Source organism: Accipiter gentilis, chromosome 6, assembly GCF_929443795.1.
Source record: "Accipiter gentilis chromosome 6, bAccGen1.1, whole genome shotgun sequence".
In the NCBI taxonomy this organism is placed as follows: domain Eukaryota; kingdom Metazoa; phylum Chordata; class Aves; order Accipitriformes; family Accipitridae; genus Astur; species Astur gentilis.
Genome location: NC_064885.1, coordinates 39,979,568 through 40,001,433, shown reverse-complemented (window position 1 = coordinate 40,001,433; position 21,866 = coordinate 39,979,568). Strand labels below are relative to the sequence as shown.

The window sequence follows — 21,866 nt, the reverse complement described above, 5'->3', positions numbered from 1 at the left end:
GCCATGCTCAGCTGACATACCTCCCATGAATAGAGCAGATGCTAGATGTTTTTCTCTTTTGCTTTTCAAGAGCTAATGTCAGTGGAACAAATGCTGTGAATTTATGTGGGTTTTTTATGATTACTCCTTACTTTGAAGTCAGTAGGACATTACTGAAACTGAATGCTTCCTTCAAAATTGGCCCCAGTGAGGTTCCAACGGGTGTTCTTATACACTTCAAATTAAGCACCCATTTAAGTGCTTCTTTGGATTGGAGCCAAAGTTTGTAGAAGTTCTGACCTTAAGACAATTGTGCTGAACGGTATTATAGCACCAGTGTAAACATTCCTTATGTGACCCCTTTTTCACATGGTTTCATTGTGGGATATATTTAAGTAGTGATCAAGAAACAGTTGACTAACATGTACTTGATGGAAGGGTTTATGCACCTACACTGTGATTTTAGGTTTACAAAACACTGGTAGTTTAATTTGAGATTTAATGAAACATCTGAATTGGAAATTACATGTTAGCACAGCTTTTTATTTTCTTGCATTTTTCAAGCTAAGACAGCTTTGACATGCAGACTGACAGTTGGTTTTCTTCTTAGATATGATCAAAGATTTTGTGTCTTCAAGAGATTTTGGTGCTCTAACTCATTTGGCTCTCATCAACGCAATCTACTTTAAAGGCAATTGGAAATCACAGTTCAGACCTGAAAATACAAGAACTTTTTCTTTTACTAAAGATGATGAAAGTGAAGTGCAGATTCCAATGATGTACCAGCAGGGAGAGTTTTACTATGGTGAGTTGGACCTTTAGCAATTTAAAGCTATTAAGTCTTCCCTTAATAGGTTTGTTGCAGTAACGCTCATTTGTATTGTTGTCGGTTCTTTCACCTAGAATTTAAATGTGGTGTTTGTCCAGCGAAGGGATTCTGATTTTGATGTCTTCTCATAATGTGCATGCTTGTGTATTATAACTAGATAGCAACATTTATAATGACCTCTTTCCTGAATACTTTTTTAGATATGTGTTTGGTGCCACATGGTGGATTTCAGAATGTTTATCTATTATATCTAACCTTTTTACAATTCTTGTGAGCTAGTCCTGCTTCTCACTAAAATATTTTTCTTGTGCTGTGCTAACTATGAAAATGAATAATGTTTGCTCATTACTGTTGTAATATCCTTAGAAAGGTAAAGTAGGGGTTCTTTGAACAGTAGAACTAATGATTGTTTTTATCCTGAGCTTGAACTCCAAGTGGGTTCTACGGTGTCCAACGTTGGCAGTATTTCACTCAGTCTCATCATTGAAAAATTGTCTCTCCTGAATAAAAAAACCTCTGCCCATTTCCATGAAACTCTTGGCAGCCTTAACTTTTAGACTTCTCTCTGTCTAACCAGCGGAAGTTAGGTAATAGGTTTATTAGTGTGATTATCTACAAACTGTGATTGCATAAGCTTGTTTTCTTCAAGAAAGCAGATGTAAGCCTCAAATCCTGTGATGAATAAACCAATATAAATTTTATACAGAATAAAGATGGTCATTTCTAGTTCCAGGATCTAGTAAATACTGCCTAGTATTAGCCTTTTATTTTTCCCTTATCTCCAGTGAAGAACAAAATACTACTGATAGCTTTTTGTTGTTGTTTTTCTCTTGTAGGAGAGTTCAGTGATGGCTCCAATGAAGCAGGTGGTATCTATCAAGTTCTGGAAATACCATATGAGGGAGATGAAATTAGTATGATGATCGTTCTTTCCAGACAGGAAGTTCCACTGGTCACATTGGAACCCCTGGTCAAAGCCTCATTGATTAATGAATGGGCTAATTCTGTAAAGAAGCAAAAAGTGGAAGTGTATTTACCAAGGTGAGAATATGCTCCCATGTCAATAGGAGGGGAAAGACTGCATTCAAATTGGTCGGAGTAGCAGAGTAGGTAAAACTTGAACATCTCGATCAAGTCTGCAGTTATGTAGCACCCATGCAAAGGTTGCTTTGACAAGAAAGCCTAGGGGGCATGCAGTGCAAAATGATGGTTGTTTGAGCAACAGATGAGCGCTGCATTTGCATCCCTTTCATATGTAAGTTCCAGAAAGGAGAATTTCATTATCAGGAATATATCTACCTTGAGTGATGTTCAGAGTATTGCAGAACTCATTACTGGTAAGTTCTGTTTACACAGGAGCCATAGAAATATTGCAAGTCTGAATTAACAAAAGCTAAAATGTATCATTTAGGTCATAATTAGATTTCTGTGTGCTGCTAATTTAAAAAGTTCTAATGGTGTGTGTCTGTGTATATACAAATGGTTGAGTGTTGAGAGGTAATTCCAGTCAATTTGTGTCTTTTGTCTTTTTTTTCTTAGTTGTAATAAGTGCTGGTTTCTTTTTCCTTAGAGGAGCAATAGAGTAACAAGACATTACTACTAGAAAGGATGAAACTTCTGTCAGTTCATTTATAGACATAACTTGTGTGTGCTCAGTGACATATTTGCTGACATATACCACTTGGTAATCTCTCCTAGAATTCTGTTTCATTTACCTTCGAATATTTTTCATGCTTGCCCTACACTTGACTTAGTAACAGAGTTGTTTACTACTAAACGTCACTAATAATGTATACTTGGATCATCCTGTCCTTCAAGTGATTCATAATAATTTCATTGAAGTGTTTATATAACAATATGGCAGAAGTTTGATGTGGATCACTTCTACTTATTCTACTTTTGTGGCACTGTGCAGCAGGTACATGGCAGCCGAAAAAATAAACTGTAGTGAATCCTTTTAATCATTAAAGTAGTTCTTTGTTTTCAGGTGACTTGGAGATTTGAGTTTGTTATATTTCACATGTAAAGAGATGGGCAAGAATCCCTGCATTTAATCAGCTTCCTTTCCAAAGCAAAGACCACTTTCAAGAAGCTAACTGCAGCTAAGCACAATAAAACAAGGCTAGCCAGGATAAATTAGGTTGAGATGGAGTGGTGCTGTCAGCATGTCCTGATTCCAGCTTGAGATGGAATTCCATTTCTCTTTCAAGCTGTTACACTTGCAGCCAGAGTGGCAAGGCAATGGCAGCATTTTGGGGCTATTTTTCTTAGCCCCACAGTAAGAGTTCCATTCTTTTCTAAGTAGCATTTCCTTTGAAGAGGCATGGAGAGCAGCAGAGAGCTGTGTTGCAGATTTTATACAAACTGAACCTACTGTACACTATTCCTGTGGGTTTTGTTTGTTTTTCTCTTGGAGCTTTAGATCCCAGGAGCTTTAGTATTAACAGCCCCTCAGAAATGAGGGGAGGGGTGTTTCTCCTAGGCTATTTCTCCTCCAGGCTTGGGCAAACAATACCTAGATGTTAATGAAAAGTAAAATATGAGGATTCTTCTGTCCCTTAAGCTTTCCTTTTATAACTGGAGCATCTCACAGCCTGTGTGTCAGGTGCTAAAATTGGACATCTTGTCTCAAAGAATTTCTAGAGTGCGAGATCCACAATAGAAGTCTTTCTCCATTGATTGTATAGGGAATCTGTGAAAACTAGCTTCCAGATTTAAGAAGCTTAGGTATCTAAAGTTAAATGCATGAGTGCCATCGAAAACATATTAATTATGTTTATGACTCGACTTAAGTTTATAGACGTAGTTTTGGGTTTTAGATTGCTTTTAACCAAAAGCAGAGACTCTAGGATTCTCTGTAGCCATGTTCTCAGAAGTGAGTTTGAGGCCTAGGTTTTCTGTGGTCATAAAATGTCCTTATTTATTCCATACTCAGGCTAGTTGTCATGCCTGTCTCTCGTATCCAAGAACCCCAAAAAACTTGGTAAACGCTGGTGGGTTAAGGCTGTATAAAGGCAAAACAGTACAATGAGGTGCTATTACCTTCACTATTTTCAGATTATAGAAGATAATTATCATGAGCTTGAAATTCCATGTAGTAATACTGCAGTTTCCTTACAAAAATTCCAAAGATTAATTGCATGTTCCCAAGGTGTTGGATTTCCATTAGGGATTCAGAGGTGATCTACAGGATTTTATCAATGCTCTAAATAAACACTTCATAAATATTTTATGCTCTGACTCAGAAAGGCATGTTATGAAATGTGGCCTGCGGGCTCTGTCCTCTGAGAAATTGAAAGCAGCAGTGGAATAAAATTAAATTTTTATATCCTGAAAGATGCTATCCAATTATAAAGTGAACATTTTTTAAACTTATACATTTGTAATAAGACCTGAATGACTAGCCAAAGCAGAGTTAATCACAACTTTCCAATTTCTGTCTACATTATCTGTGTGCAAATGAAATTGTGTATTATTCCTCTTAATAGCAAAGGAGAGATTTGTACAGAATTGTTAAATTATACTTTCTCATTTTCATTTCCAAATCATTGTTTCCAGCTTAACCCAGACTAAAGTGATCAACATTTTAATCCACTTTTTGCATAGGAGTGAAACAGACCATGAATCTAATTTACAAAGGTGTCTCTCTAACATAAATTATTTGAAGAGCATAGGAGGAACTAGTACCTAATAACACTGCTACAGTCTGCAGATCTCCTCTTACGGATTGTTCCAGTATGCCCAGCTCTTTATAATGACTTTCTTGCTTTTTTGTACTTTTAAAATACCTTAAAAATGCCTTAGATGGCGTTGAAATTGTAAGTTGTTTTAGCTGAAGGTTTTTTTCTCTGAAAAAAAAAAAAAAAGAAAAACCAAAAAAACAAGCCCCCAAACTCCACAAAAACTAAAACAGCAGCAGCAACAAAAACCCACAACCAACAAAAACCCCAAACCAAAAGAACCCCAGACATTCCCCCCCCCTTTTTTTTTTAACATGCTCTCTTGAGTCCCCTTTTCATGAGGAATAGGCCAGTGCTGATTGTTCTAGAGATAGTCCTGTAAGAGGCATAAAACTGTCCCACTGAAATACTTACTTAGCCAACTTCTGCAGCCCATATTTAGCCCTGGATAGAAGGACCTTGCCAGAAAAAGAACCATAATCTGCCTTGCGTCACCTGGTCAGAGCAGTTGTATGGAGTTTTTGATTTGTTTTTGCTGTTGGGGGCAGGGGGCTTTGCTTGCATTGTTTCTTTTCAGGCTATTAAATCATGCAGGCTAGTTCTAGTACCTCAGGACAACCTAGCTGAAATTCCAGCCAAAATGTTGGAATTTATATCAGTTGGCAGCTTTGTATTGTAGACTGCTTGTTAGGTTAAAATAGTGATTCAGATCCTGAGGGCCTGTTCTCCGAGCAAGAATATTGTTGATTTCAAGCAATGGAGCCATTCTTTTGTTTGCTTTTTTTCTGCAGAATTTAATGTATTAGAGCCAATCTGAAAACTTGGAATTTCTTGCTTTTGCTTATTCAAAACTCTTAGTAATTTTTGAGATTATAGCCTTTGGGATGTATCACACTAGGCTCTAGTTCACTTCTGTTGTATGACTAGGTGTACCCTAATCCTCCTTGATTCTGTGGATCCTGACTGTCTAAGGATTTCATGAAAACTTCAGCATTTCAGAAGGGTTGCACAGCATCACAAAAGATGAAGCCATCTTTTTTTCTGTCTTGAAAGTCTCTAAAATAGAAGATGGCCTGATATGGTATGTTAAAGTTAATGCTCTATACAAAACCTAAAGGTTCAGATATATATAACTGAGGAGACTGTCAGTAACATAAATGCATCCTTTTAATCTAATGCTTGTGTAAGTTTTAAATTTCATGAAAGTATCATCATTCTCTGCTAAACTCTCCAGAGAATTGTTTGTTAGTTTCTCAATCTAATTCTACTTCCTAAGCATCTCACTCTGTTCTTCATTTCATGTGGGAGAGATCCAAAGATGGTGGAAGTCAATAGAAGTATTTTTGTTCAGCTATTTGGCCTGCATTTTATGTGTAGGAAGTAGAGAGACTTTACAAGTGAACATTGTAAAAATAAATATAGAGCTAACTAACAGCTTCACTTCTCCTTTACTGTGGGCAACAGCTGATAGGCAGAGTCAGTATCCCTTATTAATATCTTTCTGCTCAGTGCTTTCTAAGGTGGTCTGTAGAAGGATATATCCATGAACGTGTGTGTTGGTGAACCTTCTAGAACTGCTTAAGTACAGAAGCTCTTCTCTTTACTCAACAGACCAGTTTTTCTGTTCTGGTCCTATGGTAAAAATACCTCATCTTTTCTTCAGTGTCTGTTTCTCAGACTTTCCTTTGTGGTTTTTTAATGCTCCCAGCTGAATTATTCCATGACTTCTGATACTGAGGTATTGAAATTGATTTTTCATTGTATTTTTAGCATCAGAAACACCTAAAAGATTGTGGTAAAAAATATGACCATCTGTTTCGTTATATGCGACAAACACTGCACATAACCATGTGTCAGGGCTAGTATCATGTGGCTTGGCATTTCCAAAGTCTTAGAGGTACAGCAAAAGCCTGGCTTGGGAAATGAGACTGAATGTCTCTTCTGTGTTCTAGGTTGTTAGCTTTGATTTATGAATACCTATATCACTGTCTATAAGGAATGCAAAGAAATCCAAATATGACTGGAGGATAACTCATACCAAATGCTTACGTCTGATTGCGTAGCCTGAAATTAAATTTCAAAGTGTAAAGCAGCCCTATTATTTTTCAAAGGAGGCTAGTTCTGATGCCAACTAAAATATTTGAAATATCATTAATAGCTTATCTGTAACTCTCACCGTTCTTCAGAGCATGTGGGAAAGGAGGGGATTAGAGTGGATTTTTACCGTAAGACAAACTAAAAGAGGAGAAGGGAAGTAATTAGTTTTATTTTTGTAAAGGGATAGTTTGGTGTTTATACAGCTGATGTGATATTTTCAGTCTACATTATTTGTCATAAAAAGCAGGAGCTCACTTCTATAGATATTGTAGTGACCTTCACTCATCCACCTGTTCAGTATTTGCCTTTCCAGAGGTTTCAGTCGGGGGTAGAGCCTCTGTCCAGTAGTTATCCTTGCTGCTATCCTTTATGTAGGTATTCTTTAGCAATATAATCAGTCAACTTGTTTGAATTTTCTTTTTTCAGGTGCATATTCAGTTGAGACTTTATGGTTTGGGTGGTGTTTTGTTTTTTTATCCAAAAACATCTCCCAAAACTCTTCCATGATTAGTATGCAAAAACATGGTCTGTCATGCTTTCTTTCTGGGTCACAATTCATTGCTTAGCAGATAAGTGTGTTTTCTGTCTAGTGGTCCAGAGACTTAAACCCACCTGATTTCCATTTATATCTTATAGGGATTCTCTGCAGTTGGAAAAAATGCTTTTTTTCAGTTATTTTTCTTATTTGTGACCTCAAATTTTGCTTTTCATGCGGACTTTTCTTGCTACTGTTGTATCCTGATATTCCTTACTAGTTTGACGTTGCTAGTTAATAGCTAAATTGTTTTGAAAACTTGATACATTTAATACGAACTGTGGTGAAATAAAAGCCAAAAAGGGAAAAATACACCACTCTGACATTTTTATAAAATGCATTTTAACATTAATTTGCCTCTTCTGCATGTTTGTAAGGTACTTACAGTTGGATGTATTTTTCAAAATGTTATAGTGTAGTTTTAATATAGAAGAAAATATTTCTGGGTTTATTCACTCTGGATTTATTCCATGTGCACAGACAGGACCTCTTACTGTTTAACTCTAGCAGTAGGAATCAAGCCTCAGTTAATCTTTCCTAGGGTTTTTACTGGAGTCTCTAAAATAGATCTGGGCATACTTTAAGTGTGTAGTGAGAGTAAAACTGGTCTGTAGTTTTGGAGCCTAGAAGCCAGGGAAATTTGAATGAATGAGCAACTTGTAGATTTGTCCCTTAGCTTAAAGCTAAAATTGTGCATAAGGTCTTGCGAGCTCCCTCCCTCTGTAGTTTTTTGACCAGTCTGAGTGTCCACAGCTTTCTAAGAGCAGAAGAAAGCTAACAGGACCCATTTCCATTTCCTAAAATGCTATTGGGTGTTTTCAGGTCATCTCATATGTGTACCTACATCTTCTCATCTCATTCATTAAGATAATGCCACTTTTTTTTTTTAAACAAATGCTGCCACCCTGACTGCAGAATATGCCAGAACATCATGGGAAGCTTCCTCCAGTACACAGATCTCTGTTGGTCTCTTCTGATTCTTTTGAGAACTGGGGTTTTTATTCTAGGCATACCCTGGAATTTGTCTGGACAGGGTACATGAACACTTGTGATGCCACCAGTGATTTATCGATCCTGAACTATCTCCAGATCTTATATTAACGTGCATAAAATTCTTCTCTGGGTAATGACTAATATCTATTCCATCATAGATTTTTGGCTTCTAATGACATTTTTAGGTTCATTATGAATGTAGATTGTGTATTGGATTTTTCTTATTCTGCGTAAATGTTGTAAGTGAGGAAGATCCACTTGACTCTTATCCAGTTGTCTTTTGATGTCCAGATTATTCTCTTTTAAGTTGCCAGGGCTGGTATGTACCATGGTGTCATACATCTCAGCTCTTCATGAGCTGTTCTCTGCTCAGAATTCTGGGCTATAATTTCTCCTGAAAATAACATGTTCTTCCATGTAGGTGAGGAAGTTTAATCCTGAAAAAGGAAATTGCACAGAAGCACGTATTATTTTATTTGGTTCTAGCACAGGTAAAATCCATCACTAAGGATTGCAGTGTAATTGCAGAGTTGTTTCTGACTGAATGGCTTGCTGGAGAAGCTGTAACAGCACCTTATGGACTATATGTCTTGTGTTGTATAGTTATAACTGGTCACTGTCAGCATAATGTAAATCACTAATAATTTGTTTGGTCATTCTACAGAAAACCCGTAACTTACCCATACCAAACATTTATAGTCTCTTGTGTTTCTCTGTAGACTTCTGGCATTTTGTGGTTGGGGCTACCATTCTTATTATTATTCTGACATATTTATTTGTTTCTCCAGCTGTCCAGTCTGTTTCTGGACATACATAAAGGACTTGAGTCTTTTTTATGTTACTGATGACAGGCTTAACTCTTATAATGTTTGAAAAGCAGTCTTTGTAAATGGAACAAGCTTTTGCCCAAAATCTTGCCCTCAGGATAAATCTCAATTTGTCCTTCTAGCATGGTAACATAGCCTAGAACATGGCTTTGCAAGCTAACACTGAAATCCTGCCAGGTTATACTCATGTGCATTTGCACTAACTATTTATTTTCCCTGTTCTTTACTTACAATTAAAACCCAATTAAAATTTTGCCACCAGAGTAATTAGAAGCTGAGTCAGAAATGCTTTATATTCATGTTCATAACTGATGGTCTTTGCTTACACTGTTTAAATAAAAATGGAGTATCTTTCTTGCTCCTTCTTTGCTAACAGCTGTCTATGAACTTTGTGCTGTCCTTTTCCTTATTTGATATTCTATTCTAGTATGTGTAAAATTAAATTCAGTTTTTATAGTAAACCTTCTGTATAAAAAGTAAGCTTTTACATTAGCTACTGCATAATTTTGCACTGAGTTTTTTTGATCAGGGACTATACATACTATTAGCATATTTTTTGATTGCTTCTGGGTTAGAAAAAAAAAATCTAGCTGTGAGAGTAAACTAACTTGTTTGTAAGCATTTTTGTAGAAGGTGTCACTATACCATACTATTAGTGCCCAATGTCCTACTTTACGTTATTTACCTTGATGTTTCAATTGTCATTATCTGGAAATTTTAACCTTCTAATAACAATAAGTACTGCTTACATCTGGGCTTCTTGTAATTTTCTATTATGTTCTCCAGGTTCACAGTAGAACAGGAAATTGATCTGAAAGATGTCTGGAGAGGCCTCGGAATTATGGAGCTGTTCAGCAGTAGTGCTGACCTCACTGCGATGTCTGGTAAGGGGATCTTGTGTTGTCTCTCAAGGTATATGCAGAAGTACTAAAATCACCTAAGGATAACCAACAAGCTCTTCAAAGTGTTTTTATGGAAAAAAAACACCCAACTTGCTAGCAATTTTTTGATCCTTTGTGATTTTTGCATCATGTAAGAGTATGCTTACTATAGAAGCAGTTGGGTCAGGGGAGAAATTAATCAGGGGGTGGGATTTCTGACCTGGGGAGGTTCATTACAAGTATTTCGGAATTGGATCTCGTTAGAAATGTAGAGAAGCATAACACTATGCAAGAGGCAGGTGCACATTAGAGCAATATATGGCTTCAGCGCCTTGATGGCAAATGGGATTCGCACAACAAGGGGGTTGTCATCTTTTTATCTCCAGAGGCTATTTGTTCGCAGCATTAAGCTGTTATACAATTAGTCATCTCCCCAGATACCTGCTGTATAGAAGCAGCAGAGGAAAGAAAGAGTTCTGAGATAAAAGCAATTTAGTCACATATGCTGCTTGCCTATTTCAATATGTTGTCAACGCTTTATTTTCAGAAGTTGAAATATCCAATACGTTTAGAAATTGAGGTGGAAATGAGATATTTATGTTTTTAATAACACCTAAAAGGTATTGAAGTTGCACAAAAGGCAGTAGAGATATCTTTGCCTGAGAAGTTTTCATTTTTGCCTGACAAAAGTAGCCACTCAGGCAGTGTATTTGGCATGGTCTGTCTAGACCCGAATTTTGGCAAAACCAGTTGTTCTCTACCTAGAAGCATGTCCCAATGTAACATTGCTGTCATTGTTCTTGTAATTTATGCTTATATACTGCTCCCTGTATGGTGGGTTTTGGGGGGTGGTTTTTTTTTTTTTGCTCTATGGGTTACTGCCTAATCAGCCAGGTAGATCCTTAGGTGATGAGAAATACCTGTTCTTAATTGTCTGTCTCTGGAAACAATCATACCTGTGTGGCTCATTGAGAATAGTGGTAATGAAGGCGAACTCCCTCTAAAAAATTACAGCAGAAATGTTTGTGATTTTCATATCCTTTTCACTTTTGCTAAATTTGAAATATTGTTTACAGTGTATCATGTAGCTTTTTCTGCTGTTTTGCAGCTTTCACTTTTCCAGTGAAACTGTGGGAAAAGCTAGAGTTAGCTAATGTGAAAAGAATTTGAATAAATGAAAAATCCTTCTTTAAAGAAATAACATTTTTCTGAAGAAAAACACCTTCAATTTCTCTGCCACCCCAAAGAAAAGTAAGCTTTCCAATAAATTCTGGTCTATATACATAGAAGTATTTACTTGAGGAAAAGTACTGAGGAAAATGGAAAATACATAGGGGAGATTGAACCACAAAGGCAGTGCTTGGCTCTTATTTAATTTCATGTGAAATTCACCTATATATCAGAGACTAATTCTGTAGTCGAGAGGTTAGCAGAAAGATTGGAACATGCTTGTGTTTTAATCCATGTGAGTAATAATTTGTTCAAAGTTTTACATTTTTGACAATTGTACTGTACAAAATCAAAATGCCATGTTTTGCGTGACTGAATTAACTCCTCTGCCATTTGAAGATTAACTTGTTTATTAAGTAATGTAGAGCAGTGTATAGAGAGAATTCCTGAGTTTTACTGTAACATTATTGCTTTTCATTTAAGAGGGTATGTGCCACCAAGTGATGAAAAGGTCATTCATAAATTAAGAATAAGAAAATATTTTTGAAGTAATGTCTCTAAAGAAAACCCTGCTGTTGATGCTATGGAGATGAAATTTTGAGTAATTAAAATACAGAATGTGTTTCCTATTTCCAATTTTCACAATGTAAAATGGGGAGGGAGGACAAAGGGGGGGGGGGGGGAAATCACGAAGAAAATGTTGAAAGCTTGCTTTTACAAATACCTGAATAGTATGTCAGGTAACAGGAGAGTTGAAGCCAGAAGTTTGCATGCTTCTCAGCATCAGCCCTCTGGAAAATTTGGCACTTCATGAAGCCTTAAATGCAGATATTTGAACAAAATGTTTGTCTGGACACTTTTAGGAAGATACAAATCATAAAAGAAATCTTAGGAGATTTTTGAGAAATTCTGTTGCGTTTAAAAATACTCTCCTCCCCCTCTCCCATTACTCTTGCTTTTAGATTAGTGTCAAGGAAAGCCTTCTGCAATTTCAACAACGGCCCTAATCTTGTAATCAGATCCAGGCACAGATTGTTGAGTTCAGTGAAATTCTATGTGGGTTTAGTGGATATAAATCAAATGGCAGGATTACAGACTTATTTTTCAATATTTAGAATTTTTTGCTTTTTGCACTCAATCTGAAAACGGGAAATAGATGAGTCAGCTTTACCTTCTGGGATGTCTGGATTGTGAGCAACCAAAGAGAAAGTATTAATCCAAATGCACGTTTTAAAGGTTACTCTCTCGCAGAAATTAAGTTCCTTGTCAATTAACACCAGTGAGTAGGAGGACATTCCTATTTGGCTGTCTACTTGCATGTATTCTGACTCTCACTTTCAGCAGAAGACTTTGACAGGTGTTATTCACATCTCTGATTCCGTCAGGTGTTCAAAATAATCTTGAAACAACTTCTGGGTTTTGGGATTTCGTAATTTACACAGCACATAAACTTGCTACTTGAGTATTTTCACACCTCTTAGGACTTACCCTTGAACTAATTTCAGTACTAAATTTCCCCTTCTCTTTCAAATGATTATAATATTTCTTAATGTTGTATAATGCTTTAAATGGCAACTGCTTTTAACCTCAAGGTGACGTGCATTTCAGTGAGCACTGAAGTGATCTTAATGACTTTCACAATATAAAGTAGTTAGAAGAGCATCAGTCCAGTAAATAGCTCTTCAAAGTCTTGACTGAGGTAGGTATAATTTTTCTGGGACAACCTAAGCTAGAAAAGCCAATAAACCTGCATGCTTTTTTAAAATGAGACTTGCAGAGCAACCAGTTGGTAGCTATGAGTAGGAGTTAGCAAGCATATGGAGTGTAATGACAAACGAAATGTGATGCTAACGGAGTTATGTACATTAGAAGTAAGTTTCAGATTACTCCCACACATTAATGAGTATCTAGGCTAGGTCCTGCAGAAAGCTTAAACTTTGATACCAGATCTCTGTGGGACTTTTCTGAGAAGCTAACAATCAAATTATCTTGGCTTTTATGAAAAAAGCTAGAGAAAAATGATGTGATAGTAGATACTCAGGTAAGCCCCACCTTACCCACAGTGAAAGCCATAAAGGAAAGGTATATAATAATGTCAAGATGTGTGTGATATTGAAGTATTGCAGTCAGTGATTTGACAATCACAAAATGGAACAAAGAAAAGACTGCCTGAATGCTCAGTGACAACATTATGCTTCCATTTGAAAACAGATTCATTCACTTTGGGGAGAGATGAATGAGAGGGATGTGATAGTAGTGATATAAAGAGAAGAGTCTAGAGAAAGTAAATTGGCATGTGGAATTGCTCTTTTCACCATCCAATGACAGAGATATCCAATGAAGTGAAAGGCAACAAATTGAAACCAAACAGGAAATATTTCTCTTATGGAAAACTTAACCAAAGAGATCTTTGCTTGGTATTCCTTGAGGTCATGAGATTGCTAGGATTAAAAAAAAAAAAAAAAAAAAAATTGCTTCAGAGCACTCAAAGCTATCTATACTACATTGAATAAAGGCATTCTGTATATTCTGTGGATTAGAAACTTAGTTTAGGGTATAAGGCACATGCTGGGTGAGAGGGTATTTTTCCTTTGTAACTGGTGGTGTAGTTTTCATCTGTAAGGCTTCTTGTATCTTGTTCTGAAGCAACAATAATACTATAGCTGGTGCAGTGTGCTAGACTAATTGGATGTACTGGTCTCATCTGCAGTGGCACTTCTTATAGTCATGTCAACTTAACAAAATATCGTTGGTTTTTTTAATACTCGGATCCTGAATACATTTACAAGTAGGCCTACTGTTATACTGATGGTAAAAGTTAGCAGAGTTTATGCTGTCTGAATTAGGGTCTATAAGCTCATCAGATGGAGACCAGACTTATGAGGTGCTAAGTGTTCCAACCAGAAATATACTTTGGAGTACCAAAAGCGCCACCAGGCTATGTGAAATAAAGCATTCAGGTTGAAAATATGGAGTATTGCTGTGACTATTACAGGTCACAGCAGCAGGCTTAAGTGCTGTAATAAAAAAAACCCTTGATTGAAATACATGATTAGGCTAAATGGGCATTTCTTTGTCTGTTATACAACATAAAAATTTATTTGGGTTTAAGATAAGGAACTCCAAATCAGCGTTTTTCTATAAAGACTACAAAGTTACTTTTTTCTTTTGGTATGTGCTGTATAGCTCAAATGCTCAATAGAGCTTTGAAATGGACTCGAGCAAGGATAGCAAAATACAGTTGCCTAGAAGGTAGAATTTGCAGAACTGACCAATAAATTTGCCAAGAATCCTGTTAACTGACATGTTTACAAAGGCAGCACACACATAATGTGAGACATGCACAACAGGAATTACTGATCTTTCACCTTTTTTTGCCTTGGGTATCTATCCATTATCACCTACGTAAATGTTCTTCTACATCTAGTGTTTGTTCTAAAACACTTTTTGAAAACTTGAGTCTTAATGGGTCCCTAACGAATGGAAGCTTCAGGGGATGATTATTTAACACTTGATTGTAGTATTTAGTTAGCTTGTGATTTATTTTTTACAGGTAATGCTTGAGGCTTAAAGGTCATGTTAGTGTTGGAATGCAACGGCATTGTGTGTTCAGGTGGCCTTTCTGTTAACAGTTAAGGAGACAAAAGCTGTGAGAATTGTACTTAGTGTTCAAGTTAAGTAGATGCTGCATGTCCCATGTTTTAAAGTAACAGGGTGGAAACTTCATCCTAGCTTTCAAGACAGCATTACTGAAGGCTTAGAACTGAAGCCTAGAACTAGTACAGTATTCAGCAATTTAGCGTATGTTTTCCTACGCACGATCCCAAGGGGAATGATTTGGGGCTTTTGTTGCTGAGTTAAGCAGCTGAACTAGGAGGTTTGCTTCAGTTCTGAGTGTAGGTAGCAGTAATAAGACATGCTGGGGAGAGACATTTTAAACTGCTATCTTCTGTGAGTTTGGCTTGCATTAGTTACTAGAGCTAGTGGCTATCATTGTGACAGCCAAAATAAATGGGTAACAATCAGACCAATAGTCCCAACCTTTCCCTCCTTAGTCAGCCTTCAGTTAGAGTTTTGGTGTTGAACATTTTGTGAAGGATCAGAAATGCAGAAGAGTATAGCTGTCTCACTGGAGTGCTTAGATTAGATTTTCATGGTTGTGTATCTCCGTGTTGAGAAAGCTTTTATTCCTTTCTTAACTGCCAGTTGTGCTCTGTCATTACTGCGGGTTTTATGCAGGTACAATAAATGTATATCTAATCCTTGTTATGTCTTACTGATGAAACTTAGTCAAACAGATTAAACGGTGTTACGTGCCTTGTTTCCTGCAAGGTGCTGAGTATTCCAATAGGTCTGATCATTTAGCCACTGAAGAAAAGTAATGCAACATCCACTGACTTAAGCAGGAGTAGGCTTGGACCAAAATTAAGACTGACAAAGAAGGATGGAAAACAAACAAGACTGAAAAAAACCTAGTTGCATGGTGGTTTTTGCAATAAATATTTATCTCCAGCTTCTTTCAAATATAATGACAAGAAGAAAGAAAATACCTAATTTTCCTGGAGGAAGTTTATACTGCACCTAATGCAGAAAAAAAATTCTTTATAAGTATTTGCCATATAATGTCATAACCCCTTTTCTCCAATAGTTGCATTTAAAATCTTGTGTTCAAGCATTGTCTTTTACTGTGTCTGGTATACTGGTCTCTAGGCAGTGCCAAGCTATTTTAATATCCATAGTGTAGGAGAGCACTACAAATTTAAGCAAGGTAAATGGTGCTGTTAAAGGTATTGGCAGAAGGTATTTTAATTCAACTCCGATGCACAAAGCTCTTTACCCTTCCCTCCATGGTATAGAAGGTGGATAATAGCATTGGGGTTTTTTGCAGTCTTTGGGATTTTTGGTTTGTGTTTGTTTTTTTTTTTTTAAAAAATACTTTAGTCTTACTGTTGAGCCACTCAAAATATGTTTCCTTTTCCTCGCCAGATAACAAGGAACTTTACCTTGCAAAGGCATTTCACAAGGCATTTCTAGAAGTTAATGAGGAAGGATCAGAAGCTGCTGCTGCCTCAGGTACCTGACTGAAAAGCAGAACTAAATCAAATGTCTGGTTATTCTGTGTTAATTAATTTTTGAAAACTGACTTGCTGTACAGCCAGGAAAGCTAAATAGCATGTAGCATGAAGACATAGTACTGCTTTTCAGGGAGAATTCTGGAAATGAAAGGTGTTAGCATTTTTTTAACATGGTGTGTTTCACAAAGAATTTTGAGCATCCTGTGGAAAACCTCTTGTTCCTTATTTTGCTTCTGATTGTCAGGAGGGTACAGACTGCAATTTATGTTTTCTTTATGGAACTTAAGCATTGTAATTTTTTTACCTGCTAATTGACATGGTCAGAGGCATTTGATCCAGAATAGTTAGAAAGAGTTCAGAGTTGTTGCAATTGCATCTTAGTAAGCTTGTATATAGAGATGGAAGATTGGAAGTACTAAATGCAAAAACATAGCTGGCCCCTCTTAATGCTAGGAGGCCAGGGTGGTTGGTTTACTTCATTAGCACATGCTTTTTTCCTGAAAATAAATTACATTAGTTGCCAATATGTATGGTTAGGTGATTTCTAATTGCCTCTACTTGTACCAGTCTTTGAGGAAAGGAAGAATTACATCCCTGGTCATGAATATCAGTAACTGGGTTAAATTGTAACATTGATACAGGCAGAAATTACTGTCATGCGTGAGGCTTTATTAACAGTGCAGTGAAAATGTAGAAGTAAATGAAACACTGGGAAATAATAACAACATCCTGGAGAAATCCACATATCTCCAAATAAAAATAACAAAGAGCCAAATTCTGCCTGATTCCCAGTTAATTTTACTTTCAACCTCTGCATTATTTAAGGACTCAAGCTAAAAGCTGCAAGATCAGCCCATTTAGTTGTTGCATATTCCGTAGTTATTAAGGGTTACTTTTTACTATCAGTTGCAGGCTTGGAGCTGTTTAAAACAGGTCAGCAGTGCTGTCTAATGTAATGCATTTTCTTTCTACAAGTGAGCGGGAGTCATAACTCCTCTTAAGGTTCTGGATCTTAAAATTCATAAGCTGCTCCCTCAGCCTGGGAGATTGTGCCACTCTCCATTGTTAATCATTCTTAAAGCATAAATAGGCACGCATTTACTCTGTAGGTCTCTTTCATGTTAGATTTTTCATGCTATTTTTTGCTGATGCTTAGTGCTGAGAGTGTGAGGCTTCAGTGTCTGCTCATGAGCTTCACAAGTATCTCTCATGAAGAGCAGGAGAATGTGCAGTGATATTTAACAAGTTGTCTATGTTCTTTTTCCTTTAGGAATGATCGCCATTAGCAGAATGGCAGTGCTGTATCCCCAAGTTATAGTTGACCATCCCTTTTTCTTTTTGGTCAGAAACAGAAGAACAGGTGAGAATATTGTAGGCTTCCACATTTTTCATAGTACATCAACAAATATACGAAAGAAAATTGCCTATTTTGATCAATGAACTTGTATTATGAATTTTCCTTAATTTGTCTTAAAACACCTAATATTGAAAGACTCACCTTTTCTATGACCCTTTAATGTTTCTCCAAGTAAGACACCAAAATCTGACATAATCTTGAAAAATATTCACAGTTGTGTGATTCAAACCCCGGGGAAGAAAAATTCACCATTTTTCCTCAGGGAATACAATGTTACTGCCCTGAATCTCCATAATCATTGCATTTCATAAGAACTTGGCTGTAGTAAGACCAGTGAGATACATTCCTGGTACCAAACAATTTGCATAATGGATAGTTATTACAGCTATCATTCTGTTGTGCTCTTGAAGTGTTCTGTGGCAGGCAAGGGATGAAAACAGGACTCGCTAGCAAAATGGGCAATGATTAAGTGATTCCTTGGTTTCATACTTGTAATTTGTCTTAATGATGTGGATGACAAAATATTACTATGTACCTACAGACTGTCGTATAGGTCTGTGAGTTGTGGTGTCTTGCATGTTCTACAAGCAAACTCTAGTAGATTCAATTTGACCTTTTTTTTCTGTATTTGAGATCCCCATTGTAGGTATCAATGTTTATTAAATTATTTAGATTGCAGTAATGCTTACAGTCTAGCTACGTAGGGTCACTTGTGTGCAAGGCATGATACCAACTCTTAGGGGTTTTCTTTGACCAAAACTAAGTTGAGTATTCTTGCTGTTATAGACATATAATTAGGCAAAAATGTATCTGGAGGAGGGTATGTGCCCTTTTCTATACTCAATATACTAAAATCTCCCCCAAAAGAAAAGTTTAAATCAGAACAGAGTAGAACTTGGTAGCTTTGGGCAGTTCTTAATGTTGCACAGGCCTTGTGGTTGCATGTAGAAAGAATAATTGCCAACAACTGTAATTAAAGCCTGAAAGCTTGTTACTAATCTAGAAATCTAAGGTTAGAAACCTTTTGAAAAAAATCTGTGATGGCTACCCTTCTTCTCAAGAATACCCTAAGTGCTCATGATTGATTACTTGTTTATCATGATTGATAACCTCTTTAAACAGGTTAGATAGAAATGTATAAAACAGGGAAAATGTAAATGGTGATTAAATGGTGTAGGGGAGCAGTATTCATTTAGAGAGTTCTTTGTTGTGGGTTGCATGCTCCTAATGTGGAATATAAATCTGTGAACTCAAAGTATCTGTCTATTAATAATCGTTAACTGATTGGTGTGGAGCTTCTGGAGCTCACTTTTAGTTCTATGAGGAATGTTGTCCAGCAGCTCAGGCATGTGAGGGTCCAAATGATCACGAAGGTTACTCTGATTCAGTGTTTGCACTTCAGTTAAGGTTAGCTGTCACCTTCGGAGCCCCCCAGCCTAGAAACCAGTACTGTGTCATAACCACTTGACATCAGTGGCAGTACTTCATGAGACATCCTCAGAACCACTGAAATGAAAGTAAACCTTTGTGTTGATTTTTGGTGGGTTTTCAGTCAGGCCTTTAGAATAAGCGGAGGGGCACTGAAATGCAGAAGACTTCACTGTTCTTGTCTGTACTGTATCAGTTCTGAATACAAAGAGGTCCTCTTCTTTAGGGCTATTGATCCATTGCCTTTTATGGCTACCAAGTTCTCTGAGACATATGTTCCTATAAGAATTGTGCACCAGATGCTCTAGAATTCACCATCAGTATTCATCATCTTATAACCTCAACTTTTCCTTCTGGTTCTGACATCTTTCCTTCCCTTCCTCCCCTCCCACTTTTTCCACAGGTACTGTATTATTCATGGGAAGGGTAATGCACCCTGAAGCAATGAATACAAGTGGCCATGACTTTGAAGAGCTTTAACTGCCACCAGCTACCAAAAAGAGGAGATAAGCACATAAAGTTTGAAGTTAATATATTTAAGGTTTGCTGTGTTTTCCCCCAAGATATTGTTTAAAATGCTTTCAGATCTAACTGTGTGCAAGTCGGTTTCCAGAGGAAAGCTTACAGTATTAAAGTAATGGTTCTGTTTTTGTCATTGTGATTGCTGCGTCCTTAAAATAAAATTGTGTACATGTCAACAACTGTTTCTTGTTCTAGTGAATTGTAAAGCAAAAAACTGCAAATCCATTATTCGTAATTTTTTTACAGTCCAAAGACTGACTTAATGAGACAGGAGCAGAAGATGTGCAGCTCTGAATACTGCAATGGCAAACCTTGATGATAATTTATAGAGTTGAAGGACTACATCTGGAAAATGTGATCTTTTCCTGTTCCTGTAAAAGTAGTAAACAGACTGCGATGTGCTGTCTCATCAAAGTTAATGGAACAAATTAAGCCTAGTGGATTTTATTCTATAAGATAACTGTGGTAGACTTTGTGTGAAATCTCCCACATGTGATTCTAAAATGTTGCTTTTATGAATGCTCCTGCATGTGACTGCAATTCACCTTCCGTAACTGTTGATGCCAATAAAATTTGATCGCATGAGTATTTGAGTTAGTGTAGAATAGCTATGTATGTGACTGAAGTAAAATAGTTGAATAGTCATTTCATTTGTGTGGACATATTTTTCTCCCCTAAAGTAGTTGTTCTGCTTTAACCTAGGCTTTGCAGTATCTCACTTCAGGAATCTAGAATGATCTTTCTCAAAGTAAAAAAAAAAAAAAAAAACCAACCAAAAAAACCCCAACACCCAACCCAACAAAAAACCCTCTTAAGTGTCTAAAAATGTTCTATCTATAAATAAATATCTAAAGGAATAACATAATCTCTTTATCCCTTTTTATTGAGAGTAAACTGACAGAGAGGAGAATGACGCATACAAGTAAATATTAGCAGGGGAATTAGTTGCTGTTTCCATTTGCAAGAGGAGGAGCAGTACCAGTTGTCACCAGAGAGGCATATAATTATTTCCTCCCTCACTGTGCAAAATGTAAAAAGAACCGACATTATTAAAAAGGTAAGAGAGAATAGGAGAAAAGAAGGGAGGAGCTCCTTTGAAACAGATCATAAATACAAACTTCTGGATAATAAGTGGGTTTCATCTCAGTCAATAGGAGTTTTGTCTTTTGAATTCTATGGGAACAAATGTGTATTGGCTGAAATTTAGTTACAGGCTTCTTTGCATTAGTTACTTGCAGCATAGATATTGTTCACAGTTATTCGTGCAAGGAGAACTTCCAAAATTTGACACATTGTTCACTTTGTTTTTTATACTGCTGGTGCACATCACGCAGGTGAAACTGAAGTGATGGATGTTCTCCATGGAGGCTGGTTATGCTCCCTCAGAGAAAGGGCATTGAACACATTTCTAGCCCTGCCTCCTTGAATTGTTTAGTTCTGTTGCACAGAAGAAAAATGGAGCTCCTTAGTCTATTGCTTTTGCTTATTACCCATAGTGTATTATAGTTTGGACTTGGTGAGACATATTTTGTATTTAAATTTAGACAAAAATTGTAATTCTTGGTTCTGTATAGCTAAAAATGTTATGCTTGGGAGAGGGGAAAAAAGGGGAGTGCTTCTAAGAAGGAGCAGGGGCTAATTTTACCAAGATACAGAACTAGTCTCACTGCAGGTAAACACCAGCTCCTTTGACATGGGGTTACACAAGACCTGGTTCTTCATGTTTAGATGATTCTATGAACATCACCTAATGTCTGTAATAGTGACCCATATGCTAAGGATCTCTTGTGGTTTTAATGTTATGGGACCCTGATTTTTAAGCTGTTACATTTTTTTCAGGCTAATTTTTGAGGTGTTCATTCTGATTCAGAAAGACATGAGAAAGCAGATGACAACCTTCAATCATGCTTATTTTTAGTCCATCAAAAGTTCTTCCTGACCAATTTTGTGTTTTCTTTGCATTGGTTCCTTGCAGCGTAGATGCTTCTTACCAAGGGAAGGACAGAAGATAGATTTGAACTAAAGGTACGGAATTATGGAAGGAGAGCTGTCAGTCAGAAGTATTTATAGAGGATATCAGACTTCCCTCGCAGTTAGACTGAGCATAGGTGTAAGTGGAATTATGCAGAATCATGTATTTCAAATCTGATTCTGATAATTACCTAAATGACCATATAGGAAAACCAGCAGAAACAAATGCAAACACCAGTTATTTCACTTGATACTCTCCTAGTCCTTACAGATGCAAAAATAGCCATTTCATGTTTCTTGAAAATTGAGAATTATCTGGTTTGCAACAATGTCAGTTGATTTATTACCAAATTATGAAAGATGTTAGTTGTAGACCACAATGAGAACAGCTCTCAAATGATGCTGTTTTTCAGTAGTGATAATATCTTAATTATTGTTACTGATTTACTGAGGTATATGAATACAATTCCGTTGTGGTTTTTCATCTAGATTTTGTATAATGTTTCTTTCAAAGATGCTATT

General features: G+C 36.7%; 1 protein-coding gene across 1 annotated transcript in view; it reads left to right on the top strand.

The window, feature by feature from the left end:
- The window catches only part of SERPINI1 (serpin family I member 1), a 51,035-nt gene extending 31,018 nt beyond the window's left edge, over nucleotides 1-20,017 (top strand). Inside the window, exons 4-9 of the mRNA XM_049803068.1 lie at nucleotides 590-784; nucleotides 1,645-1,849; nucleotides 9,727-9,824; nucleotides 15,978-16,064; nucleotides 17,337-17,426; nucleotides 19,255-20,017. Coding sequence (XP_049659025.1) covers nucleotides 590-784; nucleotides 1,645-1,849; nucleotides 9,727-9,824; nucleotides 15,978-16,064; nucleotides 17,337-17,426; nucleotides 19,255-19,331 — 752 coding nt within the window. The 3' untranslated portion in view covers nucleotides 19,332-20,017. The remainder of the gene's footprint in view (nucleotides 1-589; nucleotides 785-1,644; nucleotides 1,850-9,726; nucleotides 9,825-15,977; nucleotides 16,065-17,336; nucleotides 17,427-19,254) is intronic.
- Nucleotides 20,018-21,866: the final 1,849 nt, after the last annotated feature.